General features: G+C 39.1%; 1 protein-coding gene across 1 annotated transcript in view; it reads left to right on the forward strand.

Annotated features, from left to right (window-relative positions):
• Positions 1 to 15,950, forward strand: part of PRIM2 (DNA primase subunit 2) — a 328,016-nt gene that overhangs the window by 47,199 nt on the left and 264,867 nt on the right. The window contains exon 6 of the mRNA XM_080805924.1: positions 14,673 to 14,774. Coding sequence (XP_080662050.1) covers positions 14,673 to 14,774 — 102 coding nt within the window. The remainder of the gene's footprint in view (positions 1 to 14,672; positions 14,775 to 15,950) is intronic.

Here is a 15,950-nt window from a genome sequence, read left to right on the forward strand (position 1 = left end):
ATACTGTGCTCTCCACAGGGCAGTTTTTCTGCCCACATGATATCATTTGGGGTTATTTGGTTGGCAGCTTGTTTGGTTTTAGGGATGTCCAAGGCAGCTTTACTCACATGCTCACTCAGTATTGAGGTGAGGACTTCTAGAAGGCTGGACTCTGCTGGGATCTCTTCATGTGATCCTGAAAGCAGGAGATTAGACTTCTTTGGTGACCCAGGACTTCAAGAGAGCAAGGCAGAAGCTATCAGTCCTCTCAAAGATCAGGCATGGGACTGGCATGGCATCACTCATGCCATATTGTTAGTCAAAGCAGTCGTAGTCCAGCCCAGATCAAAGGGAGGACGAACAGATCTCAGTTCTTAATGCTTAGAGCTTAATGGGAATGTCAAAGAATTTGCAGCCATTTTTAAACCCCACAGTAAGATTAATTAATAGGTCACTGTGCATTTGAGAAACAAACTGCCTTTTATAAATTTTAATACTTACTACCAATGTAGAACAATATTTATTAGAAATAGTGATAGCAATACTGGGCACCTGGGTGGCTCAGTTGGTTAAGCATCTGCCTTTGGCTCAGGTCATGATCTCAGGTTCCTGGGATCAAGCCCCAAATCAGCCTCCCTGCTCAGTAGGGAGTCTCCTTCTCTCTCTCTTTCTGCTCTTCCCCCCAGCTTGTGCTCTCTGTCCCTTTCTCTCAAAAAAAAAAAAAAAGGAAATAGTGATAGCAATATTAAAAACCAGGATGTTTGCCTTCTCTACTTGTTTTATCCACAGATTTTTTATTTCATTGTAAAAGAAATGATTCCTAATTGTTTCATTGTACACTGGGTTTTTTTTTTTTTAAGATTTTACTTATTTATTTGACAGAGATCACTCACAAATAGGCAGAGAGGCAGGCAGAGAGAGAGAAGGGGAAGCAGGCTACCTGCTGAGCAGGGAGCCTGATGCGGGGCTTGATCCCAGGACCCAGAGATCATGACCTGAGCCAAAGGCAGACGCTTAACCCACTGAGCCACCCAGGTGCCCCTGTACACTGGATATATTAACCAATCTTTATTAATAATTGTTATTAATATTGTTGGAATTGTTAACATGTCTTTTTACCTGCTTGTGCAGGTGTGTTTCATTTTTAATACTTTAAATGATTTATTTACATGTATTGATGTCATGCCCCTTTCCACAAAGGATTTGAGGTGACTTGCAACAAGACACAGAGGACAAATATGTATCGAAGTAAAATAAAGTAACAGTGGATAATGAGGATCAAGAAAAACAGTTAATAAATGGCATTACCATCTGCCTAGTGGCTAAAACCTAAACCTAGGAGTCTTTTTCTTTATCCTCTTCATTTATAATCTGTCCATCTATGTTACTACAAAATATATTCCAAATCTGTCCATTTGTTTTTTCTACCAGTGCTTCTCTGGTTTGGGCCATCATCATCTTTTCCCTTAGTTCCCTTTCTTCCACTCTGATCCCTTTTACGATTCCTTCTCTGTTCAGCACAAAAATGGTCTTAAAAAAATTACAGTGTAAATCACATCTTGATTTACCTAAGTTCTCAGTGTTTTTAGAAAGAATTCTACATAAAAAAACCAAAGGTTAGAACTGGTAGTGGTATTTCCAGGATGTGATAGATTTATTTTAGAAAAGATGATTCTTTTCTAAAAAAAGAATGCCTGACTGGCTCAGTTGACTGGTAGAGCATGTGACTGACTCTTGATCTCGGTTTTGTGAGTTTGAGCCCCATGTTGGGGGTTATAGAGATTCCTTACAAATGAAGGTTTAAAAAAACAAACAAACATTGTTTCTTTGGGACTTATTCTTTAGACTGGTAATATACATCAGAATCACTAATGGATCGTTAAGAAAAATACACACCTGGGCTTCATTCTGAGATTTAGGAGGCACCAGGAATCTGATTTTGGAAAGCTCTACTGCAGATCTGATGTACATCCTTGTTTAAGGACCAGGGTCTGAGAGAGAGAAAGCTATGTGGATGCAAATAGAAAACTTCTGGCCAAATATTTATAAACATTTGAATATTGTTGATGTGAAGTTTATGGATAAAATCTCTGGGAAGCCTTATTTATATCTTTACTCTAGAGGCCATTGTAATAGACTAGTGATTTCAAAGTTGTGTGCTTAAGATGATCATTTGGGAGTGTGGGAAGGAAATAAATAATTCAACTCATACAGTTTAAATCTCATTCTTTTTACATTTTGGAGTGGGGGGTAAGGCATGTTATGAATACATAATACACAGTAATGTATGTAATTTATAAAAATACGTGTAGAAGTATGTGCTCAATATTTTATTGATCAAAATGTGGGATCCAAAGGGCATTAGAGATCACTCTGCCAGTCAGGTAGATTGTGCGGTGGTGATAACAAATGATCCCTAAATCTCCGTGACTACTAAAAAGGTTTGTTTCTTGTTCATGCTCTGTATCTCCTGTGGTCCATCTTCAGCCTTCCTCTGTCATATTGATGCTGTGACCCATATTTTTTTTTTTTTTTAAAGATTTTTCATTTATTTGCCAGAGAGAGAGAGTACACACAAGCAGGCAGGGAGGCAGGTAGAGGCAGCGAGAGAAGCAGGCTCCCTGCCGAGCAAGGAGCCCAATGTGGGACTCGATCCCAGGACCCCGGGATCATGACCTGAGCCGAAGGCAGCGGCCCAACCAACTGAGCCACCCAGGCGTCCCAGCTGTGACTCATATTGATCGAGCAGCTTTTATCTGAAATTTTACTAGTTGCTATGGCAGAGGGAGGAGAGAACTGGGGAAAGCATGCTTATAAAGTTTTTGCTTGGGTGTGACACGTGCCACTAAGATTTCACTGGCCAAAGCAAGTCACATGGCAATGCATGAGTCCAGCAGGTGGGGGATGTACAACTCTCTGTCAGGGAAGGAGTCTGCATAGGGTGAATAGCAATGCAGTCTACACAGACAGCCTCTTAACTTGTTTACTGTGTGGAACATTTGCCTCACCAGAGCTCTGTTTTAATCTCCTCTTAGGCGTGCCGGCAGAGCGAAATTGCTCTCCCAGTTCCTGGTTTGATGGAGAGTATCAAAAAGAAAAGGATGCACAAAGCCCGAGTCCTTAATTCTGTTAGTAAGGCAGCATGTAAAACAGTATAATTTTAACAGTATAATTATAAGATATAAAAATAAAGCTTTACACAAAGTGTTAAAGCCCATTAATTTTTGCTTGACAAAAAGATATATACCATTATACAATATGCCATTTGAAACAGAGGTACTGACTCTTTGGTGACTGTGTATGGATAATAGGAATTGAGCTGTGGGGAACTGTGAATAGTGGTGGAAAGAGAAGAGCTTCAAAGATCAAATGTTCAGGGCCTTTGCTAATTGAAAATTAATCAGAGTGAAGTTTGAGCATCTCTGGAATAGTAATTTAAGTTACTCAGGAAATGTGATTCCATTTAGAACAGTTTGCTTATATACCTCTTCAGGAAGATGTTGAGAATACTCAAGGTTATTTTAGATTTTTTTTTTTTTAAAGATTTTATTTATTTGACCGAAAGAGAACAAGTAGGCAGAGCTGCAGGCAGAGAGAGAGGGAGAAGCAGACCGCCGGCTGAGCAGAGAGGGCGGTATGGGGTTTGATCCCAGGACTTTGGGATCATGACCAGAGCCGAAGGCAGTCGCTTAACCTACTGAGCCACCCAGGCACTCCAATTTAGGTATTTGAGATAATCAAGTCAGTAGCAGTTTATACTAATTAATCAAGTTTTGTAAAATCATCATATTTTCAGTGAGAATTTTCTTACTTTGGCCTTTTAAATTTTGGTTATAACTAAATTGATAAATGAAGATTTAGAATGTGTGTGACAAATGGATGAACTTTTTAATCCACCAGGGAAAAACAGTATTTACTGAAAGGCTGTAACACAAGCAACGACATGAATTTTAGATAGAGTGTTGTGTGATTTGGAATGCACTGGGCTACTTTGGGTGAATGATTTAGAAACACATTGAATTCCTTAGAATTTTATTTGTTATTTCTAATCTAATCAAGAGTAGGCAAATTTTTTCCTATTTTTTGGGAGAGTACTTTTTTTTTAAAATTAAAAATTTCTTTTAAGATTTTATTTATTTTAGAGCATGTGTGAGCGTGAGCATGGGGAGGAGCAGAGAGGAGGGAGAGAAAGGGGAAAGATTCTCAAGCAGATTCCATGCTGAGCTCGGGGCCCAATGTAGGGTTCAATCTCATGACCCTGAGAGCATGACCTGAGCCGAAACCAAGAGTGAGACGCTTAATGGACTGTGCCACCCAGGCATCCCTGGGAAGTTCATTTCAGTGAAAGAACTAATTGTTATTTTTTTAAGTAAGCCCTATACCCAGTGTGGGGCTTGAACTCATGACCCCAAGATCAAAAGTAGTATGTTCTACCAACTGAGCTAGCCAGGTGCCCTTTATTACATTCTTTTTTTTTTTTTTTTTTTAAGAATTTATTTGTTTATTTGACAGAGAGAGATCACAAGTAGGCAGAGAGGCAGGCAGAGAGAGAGAGGAGGAAGCAGGCTCCCCGCCGAGCAGAGAGCCCGATGCGGGACTCGATCCCAGGACCCTGAGATCATGACCTGAGCCGAAGGCAGAGGCTTAACCCACTGAGCCACCCAGGCGCCCTATTACATTCTTTAATATTCTAGTTTTTATTCAAAAACTTTTGAATGAAAAAAGGTTAGTCTTGACTCTGTTTCTAAGGCAAAAGACTATTTGGACAAGTAAAGTCTTATAATTTATTATGTTGTATGACCAGTAAAGTGATGTGTGCTTCCACTGCTTCCCTCATATTTACTAGGCAAGCAGTTAATTGCTTATAAACACCTGTGGTATTGTTAATACAAATATTTGAGCTGAGTTTAGGGAAAGGGGAGATACTATATTACCCTGGAGAAGTATTAGCATTATATATTGATGTGGGATTTGTTTAGTTGGAACCCAAAAGAGTATTAGGAAAAGTGTCTGTATGTTCAAAGATACCTATTTTTTTCTTTGTTGCTGTAATAAGTGATTATAAAAGGGCCCTGGTGGATTAATATACCTGAACTTCAGTTTTGTCAGCCAATTCAGTAAAAACTATTTGGGTAAAAAAGTATATGCAGTCAGTTATGATTACCTTCATTAATGGTGGGGAGAATAAGCATGTATACTAGGATTTTATTTAAGTTCATTTAAGTGTTCATTAGGCAAATTCAAAGTCCATTTTTATATTTATCTTTTTTTATTTCCAGTTGTAAATTCACTTAAAAAATAATGAAAACTTTCATGAAGACATTAAGATTTCTTCTCCTTTCATCATGTCTCCCTGATCAGTTTCTTTATCAGTTGCTGATCAGTGTGAGAATTACAGTTTGACTCTAAAACTGGTCTAAACTATAGGTACTTTTGCTCATATTTTCTCTATGGTGTGTATCTGGTCATGCATTTGAATTCTGAAGGATTTCCCTTATGATGTGCAAAGGAAAAGGTAGATAGCCAATTAAGTAGAGAGATAGATAAAGAAAACAAATGCTGAAGCAGAATAATTTGGTGTTACCTCTTAGGAAAATATTTGCTACTGCTAAGCCTCAACTTAAAACACTGTAGAATGAGTGTTGATTATAAATCATTTATCTTTGTGCTGTGACACCCTTTAAAATTTTTACCTATAAGACTTATATCATGACATCTAGTTATATGACATTTTTAGTTTCTGTATTTTTATCCTGTTCATTACCAAAGAAGAATTGCAGTGAAAATTTTAATTGATGACTTACATGTTACATGTTTGTCTAATTCTCCTGCAGAGTATTATTTTATTTGGAGACTGCTTGGTGTTGTGAACTTTAGTGTCAATTTTTAATTGGAAATCCAATTTCATTTTTACTTCTATTACTTTGCAGTAAAATTAAGATAATATCTACCTGGTAGGGTTGTTGGTATGATTAAATGAAATAGTATCAACTAGTGTAATTAGTAGATGGTAATGCTTGGGCTCAACCTCCACTGGCTTTTTAATAATCTGGTGGACACACCTAGACTGCCTTTCTCTCTGCTGTATTTCGACTTTCATATAACACCTATGAGCAAATATTTTAAGTATTTTAAGCCATTACATGGTGGTGGGATAGCTGTCCACCAGCCTGTGATTCTATTTCAGTAGTAGTGCCATCATTCTTTTCATAGTATGATTTGTGCAATTACTTAACTATTTTGTAGGCCTTCTCTGCCTGTGCTCTTTAGAAACCGGCCACAGAATGGCAGGAAGGGAGTGATGTTGGGTTGGATGGGTATTCTTTGGGACCAGCCTCACTTCAACCAGAGTGGTGTTGGTTTTTTTTCCCCCCTCCTGATTTCTGCAACGTAATACCCTTCTAGGTAAGATTACGTTTCAAGGAGGTTTTCAAAGTATGCTGGATTTTTATCTTTCAGGGAAATAAACAGAAAGAGAAGTTTAACTAATGTTAGTAGTTAAGCAGCGATAGTCTTAGACTTAACAGATTTGGATAAATATAGAAATCATTAGGCATGCCTAAAGTGGTGATTCTGTAGTGCCACTTTAATACTTAAGCTAGCCAATGGTTTCTTTTTTTAAAAAATCATTTATATATATATATATTTAAAAGATTTTATTTATTTGTCAAAAAGAGAGAGAGAGAGAGAGTGTGAACACAGGCAGGGGGAGTGGCAGGCAGAGGGAGTGGGAAAAGCAGCCTCTCCACTGAGCAGGGAGACCAATGCAGCACTTGATCCCAGAACCCTGGGACCATGACCTGAGCTGAAGGCAGACGCTTAACTAACTGAGCCATCCAGCATCCCTAGCCAACAGTTTTTTAAATTTTGAAGTAAAAGAACAAAGTAAAAAGGATATGCAAGAAGGCAGTGAACATTTAGAAATTGGAATAAAAAAAACACCATTACAATAACATTCATGAAATACACAAGGAATAAATTTAATAAAGTATGTGCAAGTGTAACGAAGAAAATAAAAATGATCTGTAGTCCTCCCCCTTTTGTTTTAGACGATTTTATTTATTTATTTATTAGAGAGAGAGAGAGCTCGCGAGCGCATATAAGTAGGCAGAGCGGCAGGCAGATGGTGAGGGAGAGCAAGCTCTCTGCTGAGCAGGGAGCCCGATGAGGGTCTTGATCCCAGGACTTGGCTGAAGGCAGACGCTTGACTGACTGAGCCACCTAGGCACCCCGATCTATAGTCCCTTTATCCAGAGTTACACAGTTTTACTTCGGTCTAAACTTTCTGGTCTAAACCCATAAACTTAGGCACACAAATACAGACATGGAATCTCTTAAAGGTTTATTTTAATTTGTCCTCACCTAATTGTATTAATTTACTTTTACCTAACAGTAAAAGTAAAAAAAAAAGTAAATTTCATGGATATCTTTCTTTAACAGTAATCATAAGTATTCATAATTTTAAGAATTTTACTATTGTATTTCATTACAACACAGTTCACTTTTGTTTACTTCTTTAAAATGTTTTAGGGCACCTGGGTGGCTCAGTGGGTTAAAGCCCCTGCCTTCAGCTCAGGTCATGATTCCAGGGTCCTGGGATTGAGTTCCGCATCAGGCTCTCTGCTCAGCAGGGAGCCTGCTTCCCTTCCTCTCTCTCTGCCTGACTCTCTGCCTACTTGTGATCTCTGTCTGTCAAATAAATAAATAAAATCTTAAAAAAAATGTTTTAAAAAGTAAAAACTTTAACACATATCCAGAAAATATGTCCAACAAAAACATACAGCCTAGTGGATTATTAAGTCTGTCATCCAGGAATAGCATTGCTGTTACTCTTCAGACTTCTTGTGCTCTTTCTCAGCCAATTGTCTTCTTTCTCCTAGAGGAAACCCCTGAAATCTGACTTTATGGTTATCACTTCCTTACTTTTTTCCCCTTGAGTTGACCACCTGAGTATTCATTCCTAAACAGTATAATTTTCCTTATTAAGACAAAACTTTATATAAATGGAACAATGAAGTATGTTTTATTTTGTATCTGTATTGTTTTGCTTAATATGTTTTTTTTTTTAAGATTTTTATTTATTTATTTGACAGAGATCACAAGTAGGCAGAGAGACAGGCAGAGAGAGAGGGGGAAGCAGGCTCCCCGCTGAGCAGGGAGCCCTATGTGGGGCTCGATCCCAGGACCCTGGGATCATGACCTGAGCCGAAGGCAGAGGATCTAACCCACTGAGCCACCTAGGCGCCCCGCTTAATATGTTTTTAAGACTTAAGCATATCAGGGGCGCCTGGGTGTCTTAGTGGGTTAAAGCCTCTGCCTTCGGCTCAGGTCATGATCCTAGGGTCCTAAGATCGAGCCCCACATTGGGCTCCCTGCTCAGCGGGGAGCCTGCTTCCCCCTCTCTGCCTGCCTCTCTGCCTACTTGTGATCTCTGTCTATCAAATAAATAAATAAATAAATCTAAAAAAACAAAAAAGACTTACGCATATCATGTGAAATTATTTATTTTTGTTGCTCTGCCATAGTCTATACTACAGATGTACTATATTTATTCTGCTTTCAACACATTTTTGGGTTTTTAGTTTTGGCTGTTATGAATAATGTTGCTTCATGATTATGTAAATAATGCTTGTTCATGTTTCTTTGTATGCTTCTCTAGGGCAGTAGTCTGAGAATTGGAATATTCCCATCACTGGGGAACTTGTTAGAGAGGTAATTTTTGGGACCTGCCCCAGAGATAATGAATCAGAAGCTCTAGGAGTGGAGTGCAGCCATTTCTATTTTACAAAACCTTCTAGGTGATTATAATAGTACTTCTTAAAATCCATTGCTCTAGGGTAGGGCTCAGCAAAATTTGGGCCATGGGCCAGATTCTCTCTGCTGTCTTTTTTTGCATAATCTGTGAGTGAAGATTGATTTTTACATTTTTAAGTAGTTGAAAAAAATTAAAATAACATTTCTTATCAAAGGAAAATTCTTAAAAGAAATATAAGCTTCAGAGTTTGTAAATACAGTGTTATTTTAGCACAGCTATATCCATTTGTTTACAGGTGTCTCTTTTCTTGCCATAAGGACAAACTATGTACTTGGGGTGCTTGTGAAAGAGACTTTGTGGCTTGCAAAGCCTAAAATTTTAACTGTTGGGCTTTTTCTTGAAGAAGTTGGTTTGACTCTGTTCTAATGTATATACTTAAGGAGAAAAACTACCTGATTATGGGATATGTTTATCTTCAACTTATGAAGTAATGCCAGATTTTCTGAAATGTTTATACAAATTGGTGTTCCTGTCAGTATGAGAGTCCCATTGCTCTACACACTCATCTATGTTGTCCAACTTAATTTTAGTTCTGGTGAGTATATAATAGTATCTTCATTGTGTTATTTTGCTCCCAAAATTGTAATGTGAAAAATTCCAAACATATGGGAAAGTTGAAAGACTCTTACAGTGAATATCTGTATGTACTCACTATCTAGGTTCTGTAGTTTACATTTTACTGTACTTGTTTTATCACTTACTTTCCATTACTGTATTTATCCATTTCAGAGTAAGTCTCTTTCAAAATTGGTACAGTTCCCACCAGATACTACAGCCTGCATGTCCTTAACTAGAGTTTAATGCTTGTTTGTTTGTTTGAATATAACCTCAAGCTTTTATTGTCTTCATAATATAACAAAGAATGAAACTTAGAACTGGATCACTTGGCCCTTTCTCTTATCTCCTCCCAGTTCAGAATGCTTGCATCGCTTAATGGCATTCTCTTAGAACTGCAGTTGGGCTCAACACATTCAAGCCTCAGCACCGTCTTTGTAGTTAGCCTTTTTCTGGAAAACCTGCCCACTTTACTCACTCTGCTTCCTATCATAAAGCTGCTTTCCCTGGGCATAAAAAGAATCTTTGCCTTTCTTGTCCTACATCACTTTGTGGAGTTGGTGCTTACCGCAGTTCTTGCTGAAGGTCCAGCAGGTTTTAGGAATGTTTACCATGTTTGCAAGAGTGCTACTGGCACAGAAAGAAAGCTAGAGTTCAATGTTTGTTAACAGTTCTCTTTTTATTTAAGGAAAAGCTTACGTACAATGAAAGGCACAACTCTTAAGTATACCATTCATGAATTTTGACAAACACGTAAGTGTGTGCTGCTCAAACTCGCCAAGATACAGAACATTACTATCAACCCTGAGAGTCTCCTCATGCTCCAGAAAATCCCTGTTCCTGCTCTCTAAAAGGCAACCACTATTCAAATCTTTATTTATTTATTTATTTATTTTTAGAAGATTTTATTTATTTGACAGACAGATCACAAGTAGGCAGAGGCAGGCAGAGAGAGAGAGGAGGAAGTAGGCTCCCTGCTGAGCAGGGAGCCCGATGCGGGGCTCGATCCCAGGACCCTGAGATCACGACCTGAGCTGAAGGCAGAGGCTTAACCCACTGAGCCACCCAGGTGCCCCTATTTATTTTTTTAAAAATATTTTTCTTATTTAATTATTAGAGAGAGAGAGAGCATGAGAGGAGAGAGGTCAGCTGGAGAAGCAGACTCCCTGCGGGGCAGGGAGCCCGATGTGGGATTCTATCCAGGGACTCCAGGATCATGACCTGAGCTGAAGGCAGCCGCCTAACCAACTGAGCCACCCAGGTGCCCCTCAAATCTTTTTAAAAATCATTTTCTTAAAAAGATTATATTTATTTATGTGAGGGATTGAGAACAAGCAGGGGGAAAGGGCAGAGGGAGAGAGCGAGAGAGGCCGACTTTCCACTGAGCAGGAAGCCCAATGCAGGGCTTGATTCTAGGACTCCGAGACTGACTGTGACCCAAACTGAAGGCAGTTGGTCAACCAACTGAGCCACCCAAGAGCCCCAGCTACCATCGTATTTGTCTTTTATTTCTTTATACATATTAATATAGTTATTATCTATATATTTTGAGTCTTATTGTTAGTTATGAAGTTAGTTATGAAGTGATGTTTAATTGTGAGCCTTGTTATAAAATACAATATGCTTGACATTGTATTTGAAGACGAGTTTTCAGGAATCCTTTGAGGCATACTGGAATGTGCTTTTCTTCATAGGGGATTTGAGTTTGCTTATGCCAGCTGTCTGGGGGTATTTGATTCAGGGACCACCTTAAAAGAAGTTCAAGGCTTGGGATTTCACTGATGACATTTGAGCAGGAGGATTTCTTGTTAGATACTCCACTCCATATATACAAACTCACTCAGAGCTTGAGTTTATATATATATATTAATCTGTGTTTTAAAGAAGATGCTTTTATTTATTTACTTATTAAAAGATTTTATTTATTTGAGAGAGAAAGAGAGATTGAGAGCAATCATGAGCAGGGGGAGGGGCAGAGGGCGAAGGAGTAGCAGGTTCTCTGTTGAGCAGGGACCTCATTGCAGGGCTTGATCCCAGGACCCTGGAATCATAACCTGAGCTGTAGGCTCAGCCACCCAGTTTCCTGAGTGGCTCTGACTGAGCCACCCAGTTTCCCCTAAAGAAGATGCTTTTAAAAATTTTCTCATTGCTGGGGCGCCTGGGTGGCTCAGTGGGTTAAGCCTCTGCCTTCGGCTCAGGTCATGATCTCAGGGTCCTGGGATCGAGTCCCGCATCAGGCTCTCTGATCAGCAGGGAGCCTGCTCCCCCCAGCCCCCGTCTGCCTCTCTGCCTACTTGTGATCTCTGTCTGTCAAATAAATAAAATCTTAAAAATTTTTTTTTCTCGTTATTTCTTTGATTTTTTGTGAGAGGTTGATCTGAATAATATGGCTTGCTTTATTGAAACTTAAAGTTCTACTGAAATTTACTTACCTACATACCTGTTTCTGGACATTGTTTTTTTTTTTTTTCTCTTCTTATTGTAAATAACATTGTGATGAAAAGAAATTGTTCCTGTGTATGTATTTCTCCTGTTATTTACTTCAGACTGATGCTGGAAGTGAAATTGTTAGGGTCTGCTTGTTTTAAGTTGTTTTTGATATGTATTGTCAAAGTGCCCTCCACACACTGTATTTTCTAAATCTTTGAACTTTTTGCCTTTTAATAGGTATAAACTAATACTGCATTATTATTTTAATTTACTCTCCTCCCCATTCTTCATCCCCCCCGCTTTTTTTTTAAGAGAGAGTGCATGCTTGCAAGAGGGGAAGAGCAACAGGAGGGGGGAGAGAGAGAGAATCTTAAGGAGGATCCATGCTCAGCTCAAAACCCAGTGGTGGGGCTCAATCTCAGGACCCTCAGATCATGACCTGAGCCAGAATCAATGATGGGATGCTTACCTCACTGAGCCACCCAAGCACCCCATCTTCCCCTTTCTAAATAGGAATGTTTACCATGGTTATTCTGTCCCTATTGTAGCACAATTTATTGAGTGTGTGTGAGGAGGGTGTTTTGTGTGTGTGTGTCTAAGTGGAGAGGACACGAGCAGCTTTATCTTCTCATATAGGGACTACCAAGCATCACCCATGGATACTGAACTTTGAGATTAATGCCGTTACTGTATAGAGCTTTTAGATTGTCTCACTTGTGATAGGAGTGAATGTATTTTGTATCATAAGTTGAGTGAACTCTAAATTGGTGACTAGAAGAATGGATTGCTGTAATCATTGATACTGTTCACCAGTAAATTTGGGTTCTCTTCTTTCTGGGCAAGTAATAGAATTACTTCCCTGCTCCTTTGAGGATAGCATGCAAAAAAAATGATACACTTTTGTCAATGAGATGTAAGTGGAATTGACCTACATAACTCTTAGGAAGAACCAGTTTGCCATTCTTGTTCCTTATGCTTACCATGCAGGAGATTGGAGCCTCCCTCAGGCATCTGGTTGCTTGGTGAGAACCACTGATAGTGAAGCATTCCTGCTCCTGCCGCTGCCTCCCCACCACTCCTCCTGAACATGGAGAAAAGCAGGAAATACCACTCTTTGTTAAGCCACTGAAATTTATAAATTCTTTGTTATTGCACCATAACTTAACCAATCCTAACTAACATAGATGACTATAAAAGTGATCAGAAGGGGCACCTGGGTGGCTCAGTCAAGTGTCTGCCTTTGGCTAGGTCATGATCCCAGGATCCTGGGATCGAGCCCCGCATTGGGCTCCCTGCTCGGCAGGAAGCCCGCTTCTCCCTCTCCCACTACTTGTGTTCCCTCACTCACTGTCTCTCTGTCAAATAAATAAATAAAATCTTAAAAAAAAAGTGATCAGAAAAGTTACAAAGCTCTTCTCTGATCATCTTGACAATTATAAAAGAGTGTAATTTTAATTTACTTTTATTGTTGTCACTTACATGATTATTGTGTGTATTTTGCTTTTAGATTATAGTACTTAACATCCTCCTACTATCTTGGGGCTTATTGAGCGTAACCTGGATCTTAAATGATCTAAGTATTCCCCTCAATATTTGATTTATATTTTATCTTCATTTACAGATATTTTTTTCTCTAGAATTTTGAAATTTTTATCTAGTCAGATCAATCTTTTTATTTTTAAAGATGTAATCAGTCTGAGATAGTAGATCTACAGATGTTTCTAGAAAAGCGGGTGGTTTTTTTTTTTTTTTTTTAAGATTTTATTTATTTATTTGACAGAGAGAGAGATCACAGTAGACAGAGAGGCCGGCAGAGAGAGAGGGAGAGAGGGAAGCAGGCTCCCTGCTGATCAGAGAGCCTGATGCGGGACTCGATCCCAGGACCCTGAGATCATGACCTGAGCCGAAGTCAGTGGCTTAACCCACTGAGCCACCCAGGTGCCCCGAAAAGCTGGTGTTTTAAATTTGAAATTGTTTTGTATGGCTAGAAAATTGAGAAATATGTTAAACCACTTTTAATTGCAAATAATGTAATAAATTAATATAACTCTTGAATTGGAATCATGTTCCCATTTAGACTATTATGCTCCTGTAGACTATTTTTAGTCTATGTTAACCTGAGTTTTTTTTTATTTTTTAAATTTTTATTTATTTATTTATTTTTAAAAAGATTTTATATATTTATTTGATAGAGAGATACACAGCGAGAGAGGGAACACAAGCAGGGAGAGTGGGAGAGGAAGAAGCAGGCTTCCCATGGAGCAGGGAGCCTGAGGCAGGGCTCCATTCTGGGATCATGACCTGAGCTGAAGGCAGCCACTTAACAACTGAGCCACCCAGGCACCCCTAACCTTATAATTATAATTACCTGTTGTAATACTTTTTGGGTTTTTTTGTTTGTTTATCATATGTTCTCAGAAAATGGTGGAGTAGAAATTTTAATGTATATTGAATTTAAATTTTCTTTCATATTTTGGCTTTCTTAATGATAGTAATGAGTTATTACTTATATTAGGAATGATTTGAGATACCAGGACTTTAAAATTTTTTTTTTTTTTTTTAAAGATTTTATTTATTTATTTGACAGAGAGAGAGAGATCACAGGTAGGCAGAGAGGCAGGCAGAGAGAGTGAGAGAGGGAAGCAGGCTCCCTGCCAAGCAGAGAGCCCGATGTGGGACTTGATCCCAGGACCCTGAGATCATGACCCGAGCCGAAGGCAGCGGCTTAAACCACTGAGCCACCCAGGCGCCCCCAGGACTTTAAAATTTTATAAAAGTATTGAATCCTTACTAGAACAGGAAAGTATTTTATTGAAACTGAATGAAGATTTTTAATTTCTTTTTTTTTTAAGAACTTTAATTTTTTAAATTGTATAAAATTATTTCCTTTTAGATAAGTGATGAAGAGAAGAAGCTCCGAGAACCAGAGATTCTTGCTTCATCACCCAGTTTGAGTGGATCTAAGGTAGACTTGGAGTTGGAGTCAGTTTATAAGGTATGTAAACTTTTAAAATACATCCCAAGTTTTATTAAATATATCCCATTGAGCTTTATATACATAGTTAATAAACCCAATCGTATAGCCTCTGGTCACTACTCCCTCTTCTTCTCCGTCTCCTGTGCAGAATTCATCTTCACCCCCTCTGAGGATGTGCCAACAGTCTGTGCCGGCCTGTCCCACAGAGTCTACACACCGTCTAACCTTACTTAGTCTAACCTTATTTGGTTAGACTAGACTAGACTCTGGTTAGGCTAGATTGACCCCACCAAAGCAGGCCATTCTCTTAAAGGAATACTCTTCTCAAAATATGTAGGCTTAGGGGCGCCTGGGTGGCTCAGTGAGTTAAAGCCTCTGCCTTCGGCTCAGGTCATGATCCCAGGGTCCTGGGATTGAGCCCCGCGTCGGGCTCTCTGCTCAGTGGGGAACCTGTTTCCCTCTCTCTCTCTGCCTGCCTCTCTGCCTACTTGTGATCTCTGACTGTCAAATAAATAAATAAATAAATCTTAAAAAAAAAAAAATATGTAGGCTTCGACTCCCCATGCTGAGCTGCCCCTGCAGGGACACTCTCTTCACCCACTGGGCTTCAACACCTTGTTCTGGATCATTGCTCAGCATGATAGCCTTTTCACCACTCTTGGGCTCTGGTGCCATGCTTGGACCATTTTCCCCACCTAGACTCTTTCTTATTCCATTTGGGCCCTGGCATTTTCTGCCCTTTTGCTCTCCCCTGACAAACCTTCTTTAACAACTACTCAGGGTTTGGCATCTTGAAGTGGGCCATCTCTGCTGCCCTCTTTTCCTCAGCACAGATATTTACCCTGCTTGAACCCATTGAATAGCTTTTGGATTGAATAATTCCAGAAGGGGAAGGGGTGGAGCTGAAATTAATTTTAAAAATTTGATAGCTGCAACACCACAGTTTCCTTTGAAAAGCATGTACTGATTATTGTCAGTGAGTGCCAGTAATTTAAAATCCTGCTTCCGCATTAGCTCCCTATTTCGACTTCCCTGTTTCTACCATTTAGGGCATCATTCAGTCAGCTTTCCAAATGTAGAGTATGGGAATCAATATTTATTCTCCCCACACCACACGTTTCCTATTACTCTCTCTTCACATCATTTTTTTGCTTCTCCTTGGGCATTTTTGTTTCCACTGTGACCACCTTAATA

This window comes from Martes martes (genome assembly GCF_963455335.1).
Source record: "Martes martes genome assembly, chromosome: 6".
Lineage (NCBI taxonomy): Eukaryota > Metazoa > Chordata > Mammalia > Carnivora > Mustelidae > Martes > Martes martes.